The sequence below is a fragment of the Anopheles darlingi genome, chromosome 2 (assembly GCF_943734745.1).
Source record: "Anopheles darlingi chromosome 2, idAnoDarlMG_H_01, whole genome shotgun sequence".
Taxonomy (NCBI): Eukaryota; Metazoa; Arthropoda; class Insecta; order Diptera; family Culicidae; genus Anopheles; species Anopheles darlingi.
The window spans coordinates 83,823,653-83,840,253 of NC_064874.1; the positions used below are offsets into that span (position 1 = coordinate 83,823,653).

General features: G+C 48.2%; 2 protein-coding genes across 12 annotated transcripts in view; one reads left to right on the top strand and one right to left on the bottom strand.

The window, feature by feature from the left end:
- Window positions 1-8,633, top strand: part of LOC125949791 (RB1-inducible coiled-coil protein 1) — a 19,589-nt gene extending 10,956 nt beyond the window's left edge. For 9 of the 11 annotated variants that reach the window (XM_049677127.1, XM_049677128.1, XM_049677135.1 and 6 more), the window contains exons 11-14: window positions 869-2,044; window positions 2,120-2,342; window positions 2,422-2,924; window positions 5,129-8,633. In XM_049677127.1, the coding sequence (XP_049533084.1) occupies window positions 869-2,044; window positions 2,120-2,342; window positions 2,422-2,924; window positions 5,129-5,479 (2,253 nt within the window). In that variant the 3' untranslated portion in view covers window positions 5,480-8,633. Of the gene's footprint in view, window positions 1-868; window positions 2,045-2,119; window positions 2,343-2,421; window positions 2,925-3,905 lie in introns of all 11 variants that reach the window. The other 2 variants (XM_049677137.1, XM_049677138.1) reach the window with 2 other exon arrangements.
- Window positions 8,533-9,984, bottom strand: LOC125949794 (intraflagellar transport protein 57 homolog). The gene is made up of 4 exons (XM_049677142.1): window positions 9,667-9,984; window positions 9,124-9,594; window positions 8,761-9,040; window positions 8,533-8,693 (listed from the first exon to the last, which is right to left on the bottom strand). Exons 1-4 carry the CDS (start codon window positions 9,982-9,984, stop codon window positions 8,533-8,535), a joined length of 1,230 nt encoding a protein of 409 aa, XP_049533099.1.
- Between the last annotated feature and the right edge of the window lie 6,617 nt (window positions 9,985-16,601).

Below are 16,601 nucleotides of genomic sequence, written 5' to 3' on the forward strand. Positions count from 1 at the left end.
CTTCCTTTTCGGAGCGATCGAGTTCACAGGAACTGCTTATGCTAGATCCGGGCGCACTTGGTGGGTCGGTTACTTCGCCGACACTGGCAGGCAGTGGTAATTGTGGCCAGTCGCTGAAATCACCGGGCGACGAGGGGGCCGAGTTCATCAATAGTGAATTTTACATCGATGAATCGTTACCGTCCAGTGCAGCTAGCGCAGAGCGTGCATGCCTGCGTCACACGCTTCACCATCAACAGCAGCATCAACTGCAGCACGAAATCCGGCTAATGATTGCTGACTGCTTGGCCGGTGACCGCGGCAGTTATGATGAGGGAACCATCATTTTGCTGTTGCAGGTACAGGATGATGACCGAACGTACTCCTCTCAATGCTCTAGGGAACGAACGTGCCATACACGTCCTTTCTCCTAGTGAATGTTGCTCGTTTGGTTTTCGACCGTTCATCTTTTCAGTTTGGTCACTGTCTAGTTCCTCGTGATTGGTTCTTTTTACTTTTGTTCAAACATCCTTCATTAACCTTTCGTTGGTGCTTCTAAAGATGCCGACAGTTATGGCGAATGAGTGGTATCGGAGAAGTTTATGAATACGGACATAATCGTGATTTATGCATACAACAAATGTTGTGGCTAGATCGAAACTCCTATTTATCCATTTCCTGAAGCCGGCCAATATACCCCATATTTCTAATTATTATTTCTAATACTGATTATTATCATTTATTTATAATTTTTCGATCTTTGAAATTGACTATCTTTCATAAACGGGACCTATACACAGACATTACAGACGACTAAATGCTAGACACTCGCAGTTACTTCAGAAATTACATTATACACGTACTAATATCATTGTGCTTTCTCTTGTAGGATAATTTGGGTACGACGCGACTCGAGGTGGAACGTCTCAAAGCTCTGGTTCGCAGTTTCCACGATCTCTCGCTTCGCTCGATCAGCGTGCTGCGCGAACAACTGGCAAACGTGCGTTCTGAATCAGAGACGAATCGTGCCCAGTTCCAGGCGCAGCTTCTGGCCATCAATCAGGCCTGGCATGATATCCAGCAGGTGGCACGGAATCGCGAGCGGGAAACAATCCAGCAGCTAACCGTCGATCACGAGCTAGAGATGAACGATCTGCGCAAAAGCATCCACCAGAAGGACGAAGAAATACAGTCGCTCCGGTCGGACAATAGTACGATGAAGGCAAGCCAAATCGAGACGGTGTCGAGTTATGAGCAGGAGAAGCGCCAGCTAAGCGAGCAGATCGCCGAGATGCGTGAGGTGATCGGCCGGCTAGAGTGTCAGCTGGCCGAAGCCGTTGGCGTCGATCGTCAGAAGGCCATTGAAGAGGCCGTGCAGCAGCTCGAAAAGCAGCACCGGTCAGACATGGAAACACTCCGGTGTCGCTACAAGCTGATGGCGAGTGTAGATAAGTCCCCGTCCGACACGAGCTTGGAGAAGATCGAAAAGCCGGACATGATCGATCTAGCGCTGCACGAGCAGTTGCTGGCACAGGCACGTGAAGAGCTTGGCCGGGAAAAGGAACGTGCAATCAAAGTGGCCATTGAGGAGGAACGGCATCGCTGGGAGAAGAACGCGATCGCTTCCGGTTCGAATCGTTTACAGCGATCGTACGCGGGCGGCAGCTCACCTGGCACCACACCGACCGGCAGCCAGGACGTGTACAAACGCATCCTGGAGGAAAAGGATCGCCAATTGGAGGAGTTACGCGAGAAGGAGGCCCTGCTTGTGCGCGAAAATATGCGCATGAAGGAAACAATCCAATCGCTTTCCGATCCGGAGCTAAGTATGTGCGACGTAAATTATCGCGAGCAGCTTGAAGCCCTTGAAACGGATCGGCAGCGACTAAACGAGGAGCTGGATGGTCGACGGGAGGAGTTTAGTGCGCTGCTGGATGAAAAGCAATCGTTGGTCCGGGAGCTCGACAAGCACCGAAAGGATTCGGCCCAGCTTGTAAGCTGCAGCGAGGGCGACACGGTTTCTTTCGTATGGAATCCAGCTTACACGCAGTACACCGTAATGCAGGTTTGTTCCAGACCAGTTCTGTTTCCCGTTTTGATTCTAGAGATAGCTAAAGGCGCTAATGGTCTACTGTTTTAGGCCTCCGAGTTCCTGTACTTCCTCCACGAAAGCAGCTACGCTGAGCTAGGCCTTCAGACGCTCGTTCCGGGAGAGATACCCAGAGTTACATTCGGTATCGGAACCGTCATCCACAAGGAGTTTTGCCATGCCCGGAGGGATGATAACCGGTACCGGGTTGCACGAGGTACGCGGTTTTACCGTATCAAGCTGAAGCCGGTTAATCTGAATCGGAAAAGTAAAGGTATGTAAAACTGTGGCAGCCAGGAGTTGGACGATGGCAAATGGGTTCAATGACATCCATTATTTCCTTCATCCGGCAGGTCGTTCCAATAAAATTAGTTCCAGTGGAGGTATTAGTTCGAGAACAATGGAAAGTTCTTTGCAGCAACAACCGGATCGGGCAGTCGTCACCGTCACTACGATTCCGAGCTCAACTCAAGCCAACCGGTTGATCGATTCATTCGCACAAACAGAAGTGCCGAGCACGACGTCGCCCTCGTTGACGACTACGTCCTCGTCGACGTCGACAGTGGCGGGGACTACGGCGACGAGCGGTACGACGCTGATCGGTTCACCCGGTTCGCCGACCGGATCGAGCCGCGATATGACGGACTCCGGGGTCGTACGTAGCAGTTATCGGGAACGCAATATTAGCATCACGGATGAGGACGACATTCCGCCGGTGATCGGTTCGGATGGTAGCATCGATCGCATACGCTATCAGAGTGTCTGCGAGGAGGACGATCCCACCGGTGGTGACGATGATGGCGATGATGATGAGCTAACGACCGACGAAGGCACAGGCGGTGGCGGAAGTGCAACGGTAAATTTCTATTTGTGATAGTCTTACGACGACCAACGTTTCGTCATGTTTTGACGTCTCGCGCGCTCGGTGTGTGTGTATATATATATGTGTGTGTGTGCCGTCATATCGGTGGTGCCTAGGTGCCAGATTCGTGGCGCGCATCATTCATCCTTTCACAATTCGTACATGATCTGCATTCTCATCACATCACCGTCTCGTACGCATTGCTTTGGCCAGGGTCAGCTTAGCCATTCATTACCAGCCTTGAAGCAGAAAGGACGTTAAAATCAGCATCTTTCATCACAAATTGGATTGCATACCATCTTCAAAGCATCTTATGTCTTATCTAGCCTTGGAAACTGTGTTTATATTCTGATCATCCTTCTGAGAAAGTGCACGTATCTGCCACCATCGCGCCCACAATCGTACAGCGATGGTGGTTTTGCTATGCTTTTTTTTATCAGCACTACTATAGGCGTAGCATGTCGTTACAGTTTTTTTTTATGAGTTTTAAGGTTTATTCTATTGCGTGTAACTCATCATAATCGTTATTGGGGCAGCTAAACCATTGCAAAGTGACTATGATTATCCTAGCATAATTTAGAATTATTAAGAATCATTTTCTCTGTCATCATTTTATTCACTCAAACTACTACAGCTTTGCTATCTAGTCGCTTGCCATTAACACCCTGTTACCTCTCTAGACCCGGTATTTGATCATACACAATGTTGTTGGAGAGGAAAGTATTGATCCTTTCTTCTGCTACTTTCGTTATTCTGTAGTTACGTCACCCCATCGGTGTGATTTGATTTTAAATGAACTTTCTCATACCTGGATGTGGAAAATATTGTGCTTGATAGTAGCTCCCATGCTTGCAATTCAAGAGTCTCCTTAGAGATGATTGAAAACACATCTTTTGTCTAGCCTTTTCCTTTTTCTTTGTTTTTGTTTTTCGTAATGATTGACCGATGATCCCTCCTCCCTTCGGTTCTCTCCAGTTGATGCTGCTTAAAGCTTTTCTGCTTCTCAACGGTGACGAGGAATAAGGAGGAGATGGGGACTACTATGAAAATGATGATAAGGAGGAGGAAGGAGATGCTGATGACGATGAAGGGTCGTGGAACATGTGATGCAAATTATGATAAAACTGTCAGTGGGGTTGATGATGATGATGATGATAAGGCGTAGGGTGGGATTGATTGTACAAAGATGCAGTCAGAATCAAGATAGAAAAGCAAAAGTTTTCATAAAACTCTCCCAATGCTACAGCCACTTCAGGGAGTATAGCGAGGTAGAACTAAACTACAATCTTTCGATCGATTTTTATTCCCTTCACACCCGGCTACACTAAGAACGCCCTATTTGGTTTCTCAGGTGAACAGGTTTTAGATGACTAGACACTGGCCATTGTTGTGTGTACGGAGTTCAAACGTTTAGGAGGCAAATTAAACAGCGAGCGCATTAGCGTATAAAATAGTGCTCTGAGGTGTTAGTGAGATTCTGATAGTGAGAATCGCTGTGTGAGGAAAGCAGAAAACCGACGGGAATGTGTTGAACAGTGCTTAATAATCCGAGACGAGAATGCTTAAATCGAACGGATACAAAAGAAGAAAAGGTAGTTTAAATAATAAAACAAACTATGAAATTATTCTAAAAAAAGGCAACTTGAAAAAATAGTCAATCTTCTTTAAGATCACAAAATGCACTGCACCGGCATTGCAAAACGATTTTCTTTGGATGCTTATGTGAAGTTTCTCTAGGTTCCCTTTTTTGGATTATTTAATTGCTATCCCTCGACAGCCTAACACTACCTCACTGTTCAGTTTCTCTTATCGAATTTCATTATGACCTCAGCGCTCGCAACACTGCACCGAACAATATCATTTTATTTTGCGTTTACTATTGAAATTTTCGCTCTTTACTCTGCATGTTTGACGACTTTTTATCCTTATCTTGTTTAAGTATGAATTCGTTTTTTTCGTGTTGGTTGCGGTTAGCTTTCGTTTTTGTTACATATACCGGTTTAGCTTTTCCTGCGCCAATCGCTCGCGATGATGTATCTCTTCGAAATCTATTATCCAATTCGTTCTGTCATCTGTACCCATTTATCACCACATGCTGCTGCGACGGTGCCAAATTGAACAGACCATTCTAGCCAAACACACACACGCATCCTTTCCCATTCTATCACTTGACCCTTTCTCTATATAACCGCAACCAGCAGGATTATCTGTCATACTACAAGAGTGCTACTGACACTTCCATCGTCACCGTTCGCACCGAGCTGGCGGTAGTAGACACTTCGCAGATCGCTGCTTCGACGGAACTGAGCTTTGGGAACATTAGCAACGAAACCAGCGTTAGCAGCAGCACTACCAGCCATCATCAGCAACAGCATCACTTGCTTTATGCCACTAACAATCCACCTGGGGTCATACCAGACGATGTAAGCGATTCGGCTGACTCCGAGTATCGATCACTGGAGGCAAATGATCCGGAGGATGAGAGCGACGGTGTGGCGGTCCCTTCACCACTGCCAACAAGCAAGACGAGCTCCGAGACCGTATCGTAAAGCTCCTTCAAGAGGCATTCGCTGTGCAGCTCCTCTCGCGCTCTAGACTGAGATAGATTTAACCGCCTTGTTTGAGCTTCTGCCTCCGTATAACAATCGGCCCTTTTCGTATGTGATTTGCATGGCGAATGCATGTGCACTGTCGGTTGCGCGTGTGTGATTTGGGTACGTTTGCTTCTGGCTAAAATTGTTTATCTTGCTCGGTTCCATTGGGTGCAATAACTTAATCTTCGTTCTCCAGTGCATCTCATATCAATGAGTAAGTTTTACTTTCTTTTTAAAATTTCTGTGCTGGATGTTCACAGTTGTCTGCCAACCACATGGTTTGTGCAATAACATCTATTTTCTATCCGTTATCAGAAACAAACAAAATGTGTGCAGACCTTTTCAAGTGTACCCTCTTAACATTCTATGTATTGCGTGTGTATCTAAATGATAGTCTATCAATATGTTTCAATTTATACCGTCACAATGAAAGAAAAATTTTAAACTATTACTTTTAAACATCAGAATCATTATTCGCGATATTAACGATAGTTTTCATACATTTTGTTACTGCATCAGTTACCTTACCAAGTAGGAGAGAGAAGCTTCTTGTTTGTTTTTATCGTGGTATAATAGATGATGTATAATCTGCAAACACGGTAGAGCGATATATATTTTTTTGAATTAAACTGTTTTATTTGCTTTGGGGTTTCCAACAAAAAAAATTACAACAATCTACACCCCTAGTATCCGTTCTAACCCGTTTGAACTGTTAGATCAATATGAGTTGGAGCTGTAACAATGCTACATTACGTTGTTCTCTAACAATTTGCAATCAGCACTCTTTCTTATTAAAACGAAACCTTTCACGCACTCATAGCAAAGCATTCTTGTTTGCTAACAAACATGGAGTGTTTTGTAAGATTGTTTATCCCATCGATTTTCATCGGGAGAATTCATATCACTCCGTTGTACTTCGTTTGGAGATAATTTCATGCACACGAAGCATCTGTTAGCGCACACACTATCGGCACCGATGGCTTTCGAATCGTCGGCCGCTGACGGAGACTTGTTTCACAACTAATAGACTACTGGCGAAAATGTCACAACTACTGGTGAATCGTTGGCCGAGTGTAGACGACTATGGTAACTGTAGATCAAGTGAGGCAAACGGAAGAAAAATTATGAAACAAATATGATAGAATTGGTGGAGCAAAAATGAATAACAAAACCAACAAAAAACCATTAAAAGGATCGAAAACTCACAGAAAAGTTTTAGCATGTAAGTAAGCGAAGTGATCTTCGAAATAGCCGATAAGGAACTTAAAGAAAACTAAAAAAGAATTTACGCTTATCGGTAAATGGCTGCCGGGGACCTGAAAAGAAATGGAAATGTCATATGAAAGCTATGTCAAAGCAACGCAAAAACAAAGGGAACCGTGTGGAATATGTTGCGAGAATGTGGTTAGCAATATGTAAGCAACGCGAAAGATGATAGAATGCTGGTAATGATGAATCGATGGTGTTAAGGCTTGTGTGTACGTGTGCATTACCTATCAGGATCAGGATTGGGCAGCAAAAGGAAGATCGTGATTGTTATAGCAAAGCAAAACTAGTTGAGTGGTTTTGCATTTCTGAAACCTAGTAGCGCTGATGGTAAGATTCGAATGTTAAGAGTTGGTTAAGTAGGAATCGCCTCGGAATGTATTGGCTGTCGGGTACTACTGCCCAGTAGAAAGAGCACTAGCACGAGTAATGTATCGAATAGTTGGTTCGAAACGTAAACTCGGCGATCTTTGTAGGGACGGTCAGAAGCAGATAGAAGGTATCGGTCCCGCAGCCATAACTGTGCTAACTTCATAGTGTGTAAGTCAGAGAGAGGGAGTGGTACATCCGAAACTGAAGGGCAATTTCTTGGGGCGAGTTATGCGAGATTTAATTGCAAGGTTTTAAGGTTAATGCAATCGCTACTATTGCTACCAAGTTTACTATTACTGTTCAACGACAAACTGCAATCGCAACTGCTCTGCTCCTTCACCAGAAAACAAAAGGATCTGTTTGGAAGCAAAAGAGAAGATATCTAGTGGCAGGGAGCCATGCTCTAGTGGAAAAGAGAATACGAACAAAACAAAAATAGTGTATAAATAAAAGGAATCAAACAAAAAACCATACAGCTTTTCCTCTCTCGCTGTGTACTCCAGACACGTTGTTCTTCTTCGCAGACGTTGAGAAACAAGCAACAAGCCACCACCAGACCTCGCGATCTATCGGGTTTTCTGCACATCATGTGCTGTTACTGCCACGATGCTGCCTCAAAAGGATCGCAAAGGTTTTTGCTCAGACTTTCTGCCCGTGTTTTGAACCTCTGATCGCCTATAATTGTATCTCCTAACGAGATCTCCCATGATCATCGAAGCGGAGAGGAAGAGACGTGACCCCACACCACCTTTTTCACCTGTGAATGGTCGCATGCTCGCTCCTCTTTATAATCTCCAGAGGACCGGAGACGAGAATTCGTACACGCGGACATGGAACGACATGGTCCTCCATTTTATGTAAACATGATGATTAGGGGGTTCGAGACCGTTCCTCGATTGCATCTGTTTCGATATCCTTTTTTAACTGAATTCTGGCAGGCAAAATGGGGCAGCATCAGACAGAACAGGGAGAAGAGGAGAGGTGGCGAGCTGCATCCCCTGTGGCTCGTTATTCGATGCTAACCTGAAACCGTGCAATTATCTGGACGAGTTGTAGCGATCTCCCGTTGGCTGAATTGGGCTGGTGCATTGCGAGCGTGTATTGCGGAGTATAAGAACGCAACGCGAACATAGGGAAACGAGGAAAGGCTAAACAAACATTTCGATCGTCGATAAATTTATGGTCATGTTCCTATAGACAATAGTGCGTAGCACAACCGCGCGGTGCAAGCTGCTCCACTTCCTGCGCGGCTTTGCATGTTAGATAGAATCTCGTGTGGATCGAGGATCAAACCGCGTACATCTGAGTGAAGGTTTATTGCAACATGAAACTCCAAACTTTGTGCTCTCAATTTTTTTACATCCGACATGTTAATGGGCAGCCATAACGAGTGAATCCAGCTCGGCGTACTGCGCGCTCTGTCTAAGGATTTCCGTGTTCAGCGAATGTTCCATCACACCAATCTTGATATCCATCTCGCATATTTCCTCCTTGATACGGAAAATTGCTTTTTTGATGTTAATGAGAGGACCTTTCGAAGAGAATTAACATGATTCTTACTGAACAGGAATTAATAGAGACTATTGTCGTCAACTTACTGCCATCGGTCATAGAGTTGCCACGCTGCTCCATCTGTATCTTGACGTTCTCCAGCTCGTTGGTGATTTTCGTCAGCTCGTGCTCGTTGGTGGCCTTCTCCTGCTCGAGCTGCTTCAGCTGTCCGCTCACCTGATTGTACCCGATCAGCACTTCTTTGTATTGTGCGATCAACTCCTTCAGATCGTTGTTCAGGTGTTTCTCCCGGCTTTCCAGCTTCTCCATCACGTACCCGATGTCCGTTTGGAGCTTTTTCAGCTGACTGTCCGTTTCTTCGGTAGCCTGGCCACGGAAAAAAACGCATCAGTCTTCGGACTAGGATTCTCTGGAAGGGCAAGGATCACTCGCCGTCCTGCCACACCTACCGTATCGATGTTGCTGCGTAGCGTTCGCATTTGCTCGAGATGTGCCCGCCAATCGCGTGGATCCGTCTTCACGACCACCTTCAGCTGGGGTAGGACGCGTTCCAGTTCCAGCCGCCAGGCTTCGCTATCGGACAGTGAGTCCACCTTGTACTCATCCTTCTTATGGACTCCCGTTGACCGACGGTTAAGTGTTTTTTGATCCGTGAAGCTCAAATCGAACATCCCATTTCGTTCATCTTCGCTCTCATCACTAATGCCGGCCATCTGTTCCTCCTCTACCTTCTCCAGGATGATTTCCGAATCGTTTTCAATCAGATCAACCATCGGATCGTCTTCCTTGCGACACTCGGGCCGTTTATACTGGAACTTGGTCAGCTTGAGCGCTTGCGTGGCCAGTGCGTCCATAATGTAGACGCAGATGGGCCCGGCACCCTGGATCAGCCGGTTCGTCTGAAAGTCGGTCGGTACGTCCTGTGAAGAAGAGCATGCTCATTGTCCTTGCCGTTGGTCATTTCCTAAAGCAGCAACCCCGCTTGTCCATACCATCTCTTGTAGCACCTTGATGATGCGCGAGATGACGATGTTGGGATCGTCAAACTCCTGCGGTTGATCGAACGTTTTGCCAATCTTGCGTATCAACCAGGCACAGATCGAGGTGAACATGAAGAACTGCTCGCCGGGATTGAACGAACGGAGGAAGTAGTAGCGATTGATCTGTTTCATCTTCATCTCTCGCAGCAGAAGCCGCTCGTAGTTCAGCAGCTTCAGCTTCTCCATCAGATCGTCCACCTGGAAGGAGGAAACGGACGACACGCCGCCCTGGTCCCGCTCCATCGCCAGGTTGTACTCGTTGCGGAACATTGGTTGTTCCTAGCTAGATATCACTCTGGTATCGATAAGAACAGATAAGCAACAAGCTCTAAGCATAACAAAAACACTTTCACTCGCTCCTCATCACCGTCGATGGCCCAAACAAACCGGGCTCCTGGGGTTGCTAAGTAACGGAAGCGAGTAGCTCAAAGTAGCTCAAACACTGTTCATGCGCGTTGAGAAGCGAGCGGACATCATCCCAGCGTGGTGCGTAATTGCTGGTGCCATGCCGCGTGCGTTCTTCACCTTCGTCACCGGACACCGGCGAGACCTCACTGTATACTTTTGCGATTTTATCGCAAACTGAGGCACGAAAATGGGTTCCACTAATTGGCAACTATGCGTCACCATCATCACCAGGGGCGCCGCTTGCATTCCGGGCGGATTGCTGGTGGTGGCCGCCGGAGTTTTCACCTCATCTTTAATGATTTTTATGTCTCAATTAGAGGGACGAGCGGCGGAACGCATCAAAAAACGGTGCTGTTTGTATAGGAAAATAGTGATTATGTTTGTGTGCAGATGATTATGAGGCTCTCGGCTGGTGGTAGCCGCGGTAAGGAAGAGGAGGAGCTCCACTGCATGACCACCGGCCATGGCAGATGGAACGAACAATATTTAAACGGAAGATCGGTGCAATTGGTCCCCCCCCCCCTCCCACATTCTCCTGAGACACACACTGAAATTGGCTGCAAATTACAGGTTAACTTCTCAAATTGTCGGCCTCGATGGTCGGCTGCTCGGTTGCTAGAATGATTATTCTTCGAATGCAATAAACGGATACGCTGCCCGGGCTTTGTCTATACGCACCGGGTGTAATAATATACACCCTTCAGTAAGTTCCTTCCCGAAGGCGGCCGGCTTAACATCACGCGGGAATGCTTTTGCTTGTTTATAGGACCAGCCATGTTGTGCATATTTGTTGCGAAGCCCAAAAAAATGTATGCAGCCCGGCAGCATTGGTGTAGTAAAATCGAAGAGTTATAATCCAATGACCATCGTTCGCTTGTTTGCAGTGGCCTCTTGGCAGAACATGGAACGTGCATCACGAACCCGCAACAACCACCGCATCCGTCGTGGTGTGTTGTGGGCCTGAAAACAGCAACAGTAAAAATACCACAAAAATTACCAACAACCACCGCTGCTGCAACGCAGCGTCGTCTGGCGTCTTCATTCTTATTTATGAGCCACATGGCCAGTTAGCCACAAAGCAGAAAGCTGGTATTGCGTGGCCGCGGGGACAAGACAACGAACTGGGTGGAAGCAGCGCGGGTGTGCTGCATTCTGAAGCGAGCGCGCGAAAAGGGCAACATTGTTGAAATATCTGGCGGTGCGTCGCGGTGATTAACGATATTTTCGTGTTCCTCGCAGGCCAGCCAGCCTGGCCCGACAAACAGACACACACAGACACAGAGGAGCAAGAACAGGAGATGCAAGAAGGAGAAAAAAAGGGAACACGACCCATCCTGCGCCGATCGGGGTGGAGACATGCAAACGAGCGCTCTCACCAAGTCTCGCGAGTAAGCGACGAACCCGCCAGCGACCCGTGAGAAGAGAAATGGTCAGGAAGGAGGCTCACGGAGACGTTCAACGATCGGGGCCACCCAGTACCTCGAGCCAGGCACACGATGAAGAGAGTTTGTGCTTTTTGCGGGAAACGCATTTTCGAAACCTCTCCGGTTAACAATGCAACGGACAGTCTGGGAGGGTTTTTTTTTCGGGTTTTGCAATACCACGCGCATGCTTTCTAGGTTCGGAAAGGCTATTGTTTAAAGGGTCGCTGCTTGCAGGACACGAGCAACTCGTTATTTTAACAAGCAGCCAGAGATTACCTGACGGCCGCCACGACGCCGTCGGGGTTGCTAAAAATGGTTACCATAGTCTCGTCTTACCACCGTGAAGAGATCCCAGTAAACGTCTTTCTTTTCGTGCACTAGTCGAGACAGAGTGAGAGAGAAAGAAGGAGCCCAACATAACCACAATATGTTGCCGATCATTAGCAACAAGCGATGTACTGCTTAGCAACCAGATATGTAATGGTGAAGATGTTTGTGTTTTTTTTGTTTTGCATGGTTTGTGTGGCAAAAAAAACCGGCTGACCAAACTACTGGTAAAACAAATAAACCGAGCAGCAACACCGAAGCACGGCAACATAATGTTTTTTTTTTCCTGCTTTAATAGTGTTCACGAGCAGATCGACCTGTCGGCAGGAATGTTGTTCTATTTCCTGCCGCGACTGCCCCTGGAACAGACCTTTCTGTTCTTACCATGATGGTCTATGACCATGGTCTCCCCAGTGCCAAGCAGCAGGGGGTGCCGCTAATGAGACGCACGATGGTGATGGTGGTGGTGGTACGGAAACGCGCTAGAAAACATCTGTAATGTGGCGTTCGTGAGCGGAATGAACGAGGCATGATTATGCGTGGCTCTGCCTCTGCAAACCTTCCGCAACCTCTTTCGCCTACGCCCCGCTATTGCCATTTTTTCTCTCTCTCTCTCTCTCTCTCTCTCTTTCCCTTTCTTCCTTTTTCCGTTTCCACCCCCGGGCCCCGCAGCCATTTACCATCTGCCCGGTTCGACCGTCCGTCCGTCCGTCCGTGTGCTTTTCACACAAAACGTGGCGGCGGCGCGCACCGCACCAGCGTGGATCAGCGAAAAAAGGGGTGGCCTTTATGGCCTCGCCAAAACGGCCACAATGGGGGCACCACGACCGGCCTGTGCCTGTACGTACAGTAACGAGTTGCGGTTATGGGGGTCGGGCGGTCAATAATGGGGAGGGGAATGGGCGTTTGATTAACGAGAGCTGATATGTACGTACATGCATACGACGGCATACATGCATCTTTTCACAAGGCTCTCTGGCTCTGTAAGCTCGTTTTCTTTCGAGGATCCTCAATCAGTCCCGCGTTGCATGCACTTTGGCGCCTAACCAACGATACCAGCCACGAACGATGAACGGGAAAAGGAAAACAACAACGAGGCAACGCACCAGAATCCAGAACTACCTAGATCACCGTTCGTTCTCGGAACACAGGGATGCCCATGAGGTACGCTACGTTGGGGTATTTAAAATAATTTCTCCAAAACCAGAAACTATCGTTTAACAGCAAGCATTATTTATATAAAATATGCTCTCGTTTATCAGCAACCCTTATCAGTATCTTTCGCGATCTGAGCAATTTTCTGTTGACATTTCGCAGCAAACCATGATTCTGTTCCGCACTGTATGAACGCGATGCGTTGCAAGTGCGTTGCTGTTGCTGCACCGAAGTGTGCACTGCCCTGGCCCCGGACTGGCGGAGAACGACGTACGACGTGTAGCAGAGGACCAGCCCCCTATAATCTGGATTGTCCATGCTCCAATATATCTTGCTAAATGGTACCTGTCCGCATGGTGAAGGGTGATGCCTTTTGCCACGTTTTTGCATCCTTCGCTGTCCCTTCTCCTTCGTCGCAAATGCCTCGAGCGCCACGAGGGCCACGGCCTCGCACTAGGGCCTTCAGCTTTTAAAGCTTGAACAGTCGTTCCAGTGTTAATTTCTAAAACCTTTTCTTAACATCATTAAGTTTCGAAAAATGTGTCTAATTCCGAGGTAAGCGGATTGAGCCATCGATTGAGCGGATTGAATCAGGGGCCCTTAATCTCTGTTCTACCAAAGTAAAAAATAAAAACAAAAAAAAGAACAGATGGCCCTTGGACCTCCGGGTATCTTAATGAATATTTTCCACCATTTTCCCGCGCTAGTAAACCAGATAAGCGATCAATTAAAGGCCGCGAGACGAGGCGAGGCAAACAGTTAAAACTTTTAATTATCCATTCCCCCTGGCACGGAGGTCGTCGCCAGTTGCCGCGTTATTTCGAATTCGGATGGCTCAAAACTCGCGCGCCCCAAAAGTGGCCACTGAAGGGCGGTGCTGCGGCGTTCCCCTTCCACTCGGCTCCCACTACACCGTCAGATCATTTAACACATCTCGGAAACAGCAGAACTTCAACAGCTTCAACAAGATAAGAAACACAACATGCTCCCGGTCTCTCTTCCCTCTCTCTCTTTCTTCCTCTCTGCCACCCTGCTCCACCGCTCTGGGCCTCCTCGAGGGTTCTGCAGCGCCGTGGAAGCATGTGGTAACTGCATATACATAGGCCGGAATGGGGAAACGAAAAGCTAAGAGGCAAAAGGCTCACCCAGGCTAACGCTCTCTCGGCCCACTTGAGGGGGGCCGGGATCGAGCAGCAGCAGCAGCAGTGGCGGCGGTAGTGGCGGAGAGTGAGAAAAACTGATAACGAGGCGCACCCGTACACACAGGGTGACCAGCGAGAATAGTAGTTTTCGGGCTGCTGTTTTTTTTTCTCCAAAAAGTGTTTAACATGCATAGCCTACTCAGCATGATTCGAGGAGTGGCTGCAATCCAACGTTGATCGCGGATTAGAAATTCAAAATGAAACATTTTAAATTCCTTCCTTCACGTTCTCGTGCCCTGGTGGTCACCCTTTTCGCGGGCAGAGCAGCCCAGCCGCCCAACCTTGCTCCAGCGATCTCGCGATCGCGAACGATCGAACGGGAACGGGCCAATGCGTGTGCAGCATAAGCCAAGGAGACGGTACCAAGGTGCTGCCCCAAGCGTGTGGAGTAGCAACAGCCTTCACACAAACACACATACACTCGGCGGTGGGAGCAAGAGGCATACTTACAACTTCAACGCTCCACCGAGGCTCGTTAATAAAGGCGAACCGCGGTGCTGCCTCCATCCAAACGCCGCCTGGAGTAGTGTTCCGTGCTGCCCGAAAATGATCGAGTCATCGAGGCGATCCCGGCCTCTCCAACCCTTGCTTTTTTACACGTAGTGGTTTGGGCGGGCAGCATAAGCAGCGCAGAAGAAGCGCCTGAAAACGGAAAATGGAGAACAAGCGGAGATGGCAACGGGGCAAACGACACGGAAACGTAATAACAGCCTAAACGAGCGAGAAAACTCCTTCGCCTCGTGCGTGACGTGAGAGATGAGCACTTCGTCGAGCAGGGTGCGGGGAAGGGGAGTGCGGGGCGGTTTGGGCTCTCGCCCGTCGTGGTGTGTGTCTCTGGGAGCTCCGGGTTGCCGCCTCTCGCTTCGCGGCGTTTGCAAATCACCGGCGAAGGAGAAGAATGGACGATGGCCCCCGAGGATCGAGTGGAGATGCTGAGTGTGGTGTGGGCATAACGCGAACACCAAATTTCCATCTCGATGCTTCGCGATCGTGCACCAGAAAGGGTGTGATGAGGGGGAGTAAGAATGGGGAAAGAAGGGAAGCCCATTATTTTGTTTCCAACTCGCTCGTTGTTACCTCGCTTGTTTGGTATCATTTGCAGCATAACTAGCGCGATGGATGGACGGAGTGGGCAGGCCCTCGCTTTTGGGTTGGCGGTGGTGTTCCTGGGGGGAGGATGGCCGGGGCGGGAGGTGTCTGGAACATGAATACTCCTTCTGGCCTGTGCTTGAGCGGAGAATGGAGTTATTTGTTATTTTTATTAAAACTTATCAGCTTCGCCATCTTTGGTAGGCGAATCCTTTTTGCGCGTTGCGCTCCGAAGAGAAGTTGTGGCTTCTTGACGGCTTTTGTCACTCTTTTCTCAGTCTCTACACCGCAGTTTCCAGCCGTCCACCATGTATTCCACGCCGATTCGATGATCGATTTTCAGCTCAGATTGATTCCTTCTCCCGTGCTGGGTGCAATGCTCGCAACAAGTTCTGTTCCGTTCTCTTGCCGGTTCTGCTCCATCTCTTCATCTTCGAGTCACGCGCTTGTGTGTGTGTGTGTGCGTGTGTGTGTGTGTGCTGGTGCTAGTTGTTTTCGGAGGCCGTGCTGTAGATACCAGCATCCCCAAAACTCTCCAGTCTTCTGTTAAGAATCTTAAGCAGCTCATTTCTCAGCTCTCGACGAGGAGCCAGTGGCGTGTACGATCGATTAGATTGATTCTCTCCGCGATGGTGTTGTTAACCGCGCGAGGGAAGGAGAAGTAGGATGAGGGGTGAGGTGTGGTGGACTCGGTGAACTCGTTTGGGATCCCGTGGAGGGGGAGCACCGTAGTGGGCCGGCGTATTAAAATGTCTTTCTTCAATTTGGAAGATTGATCGCGTAGCGTGTGGAGCATGGTGCCCTGGCCGAATCGATTTTATGTTCCGTTTCTCTTTTTATTTTTATTTTCCACTACGCTGCAAGGGGGGTACGATGCTTTTCTCTCTTAAGCATGTGTTAATCGCTATGCGAAGCGTTCCAGGTGTTCGTGCCGTAGTATACCAATGAAAAACGGATCCTCCATTAATATTTCTCCTTTTGCTGATAAGATTCTCGATAATTTTTCAAAGCAGTTCCATTTGAATGGAAAATTGAGAGACATTTTCCTGAAAAACATAACATACAACAACAACCACAACAAGATCGTAGATCTCGCACGCGTGATCATCTGGCGGCGCTGGCATCCGCATCCATGGTGCCGGGAGTAACGGGTTTACGGCGGTGTGCGTGCCGACAAACGAGCATCGGCAGCCGCACCAGCAGCAACAGCAACGAGGCACGTCACCGCCGCACCACGGGGAACCCGGCATGGTTAATGGCGGCAAGATGGGGATGTTGCCTG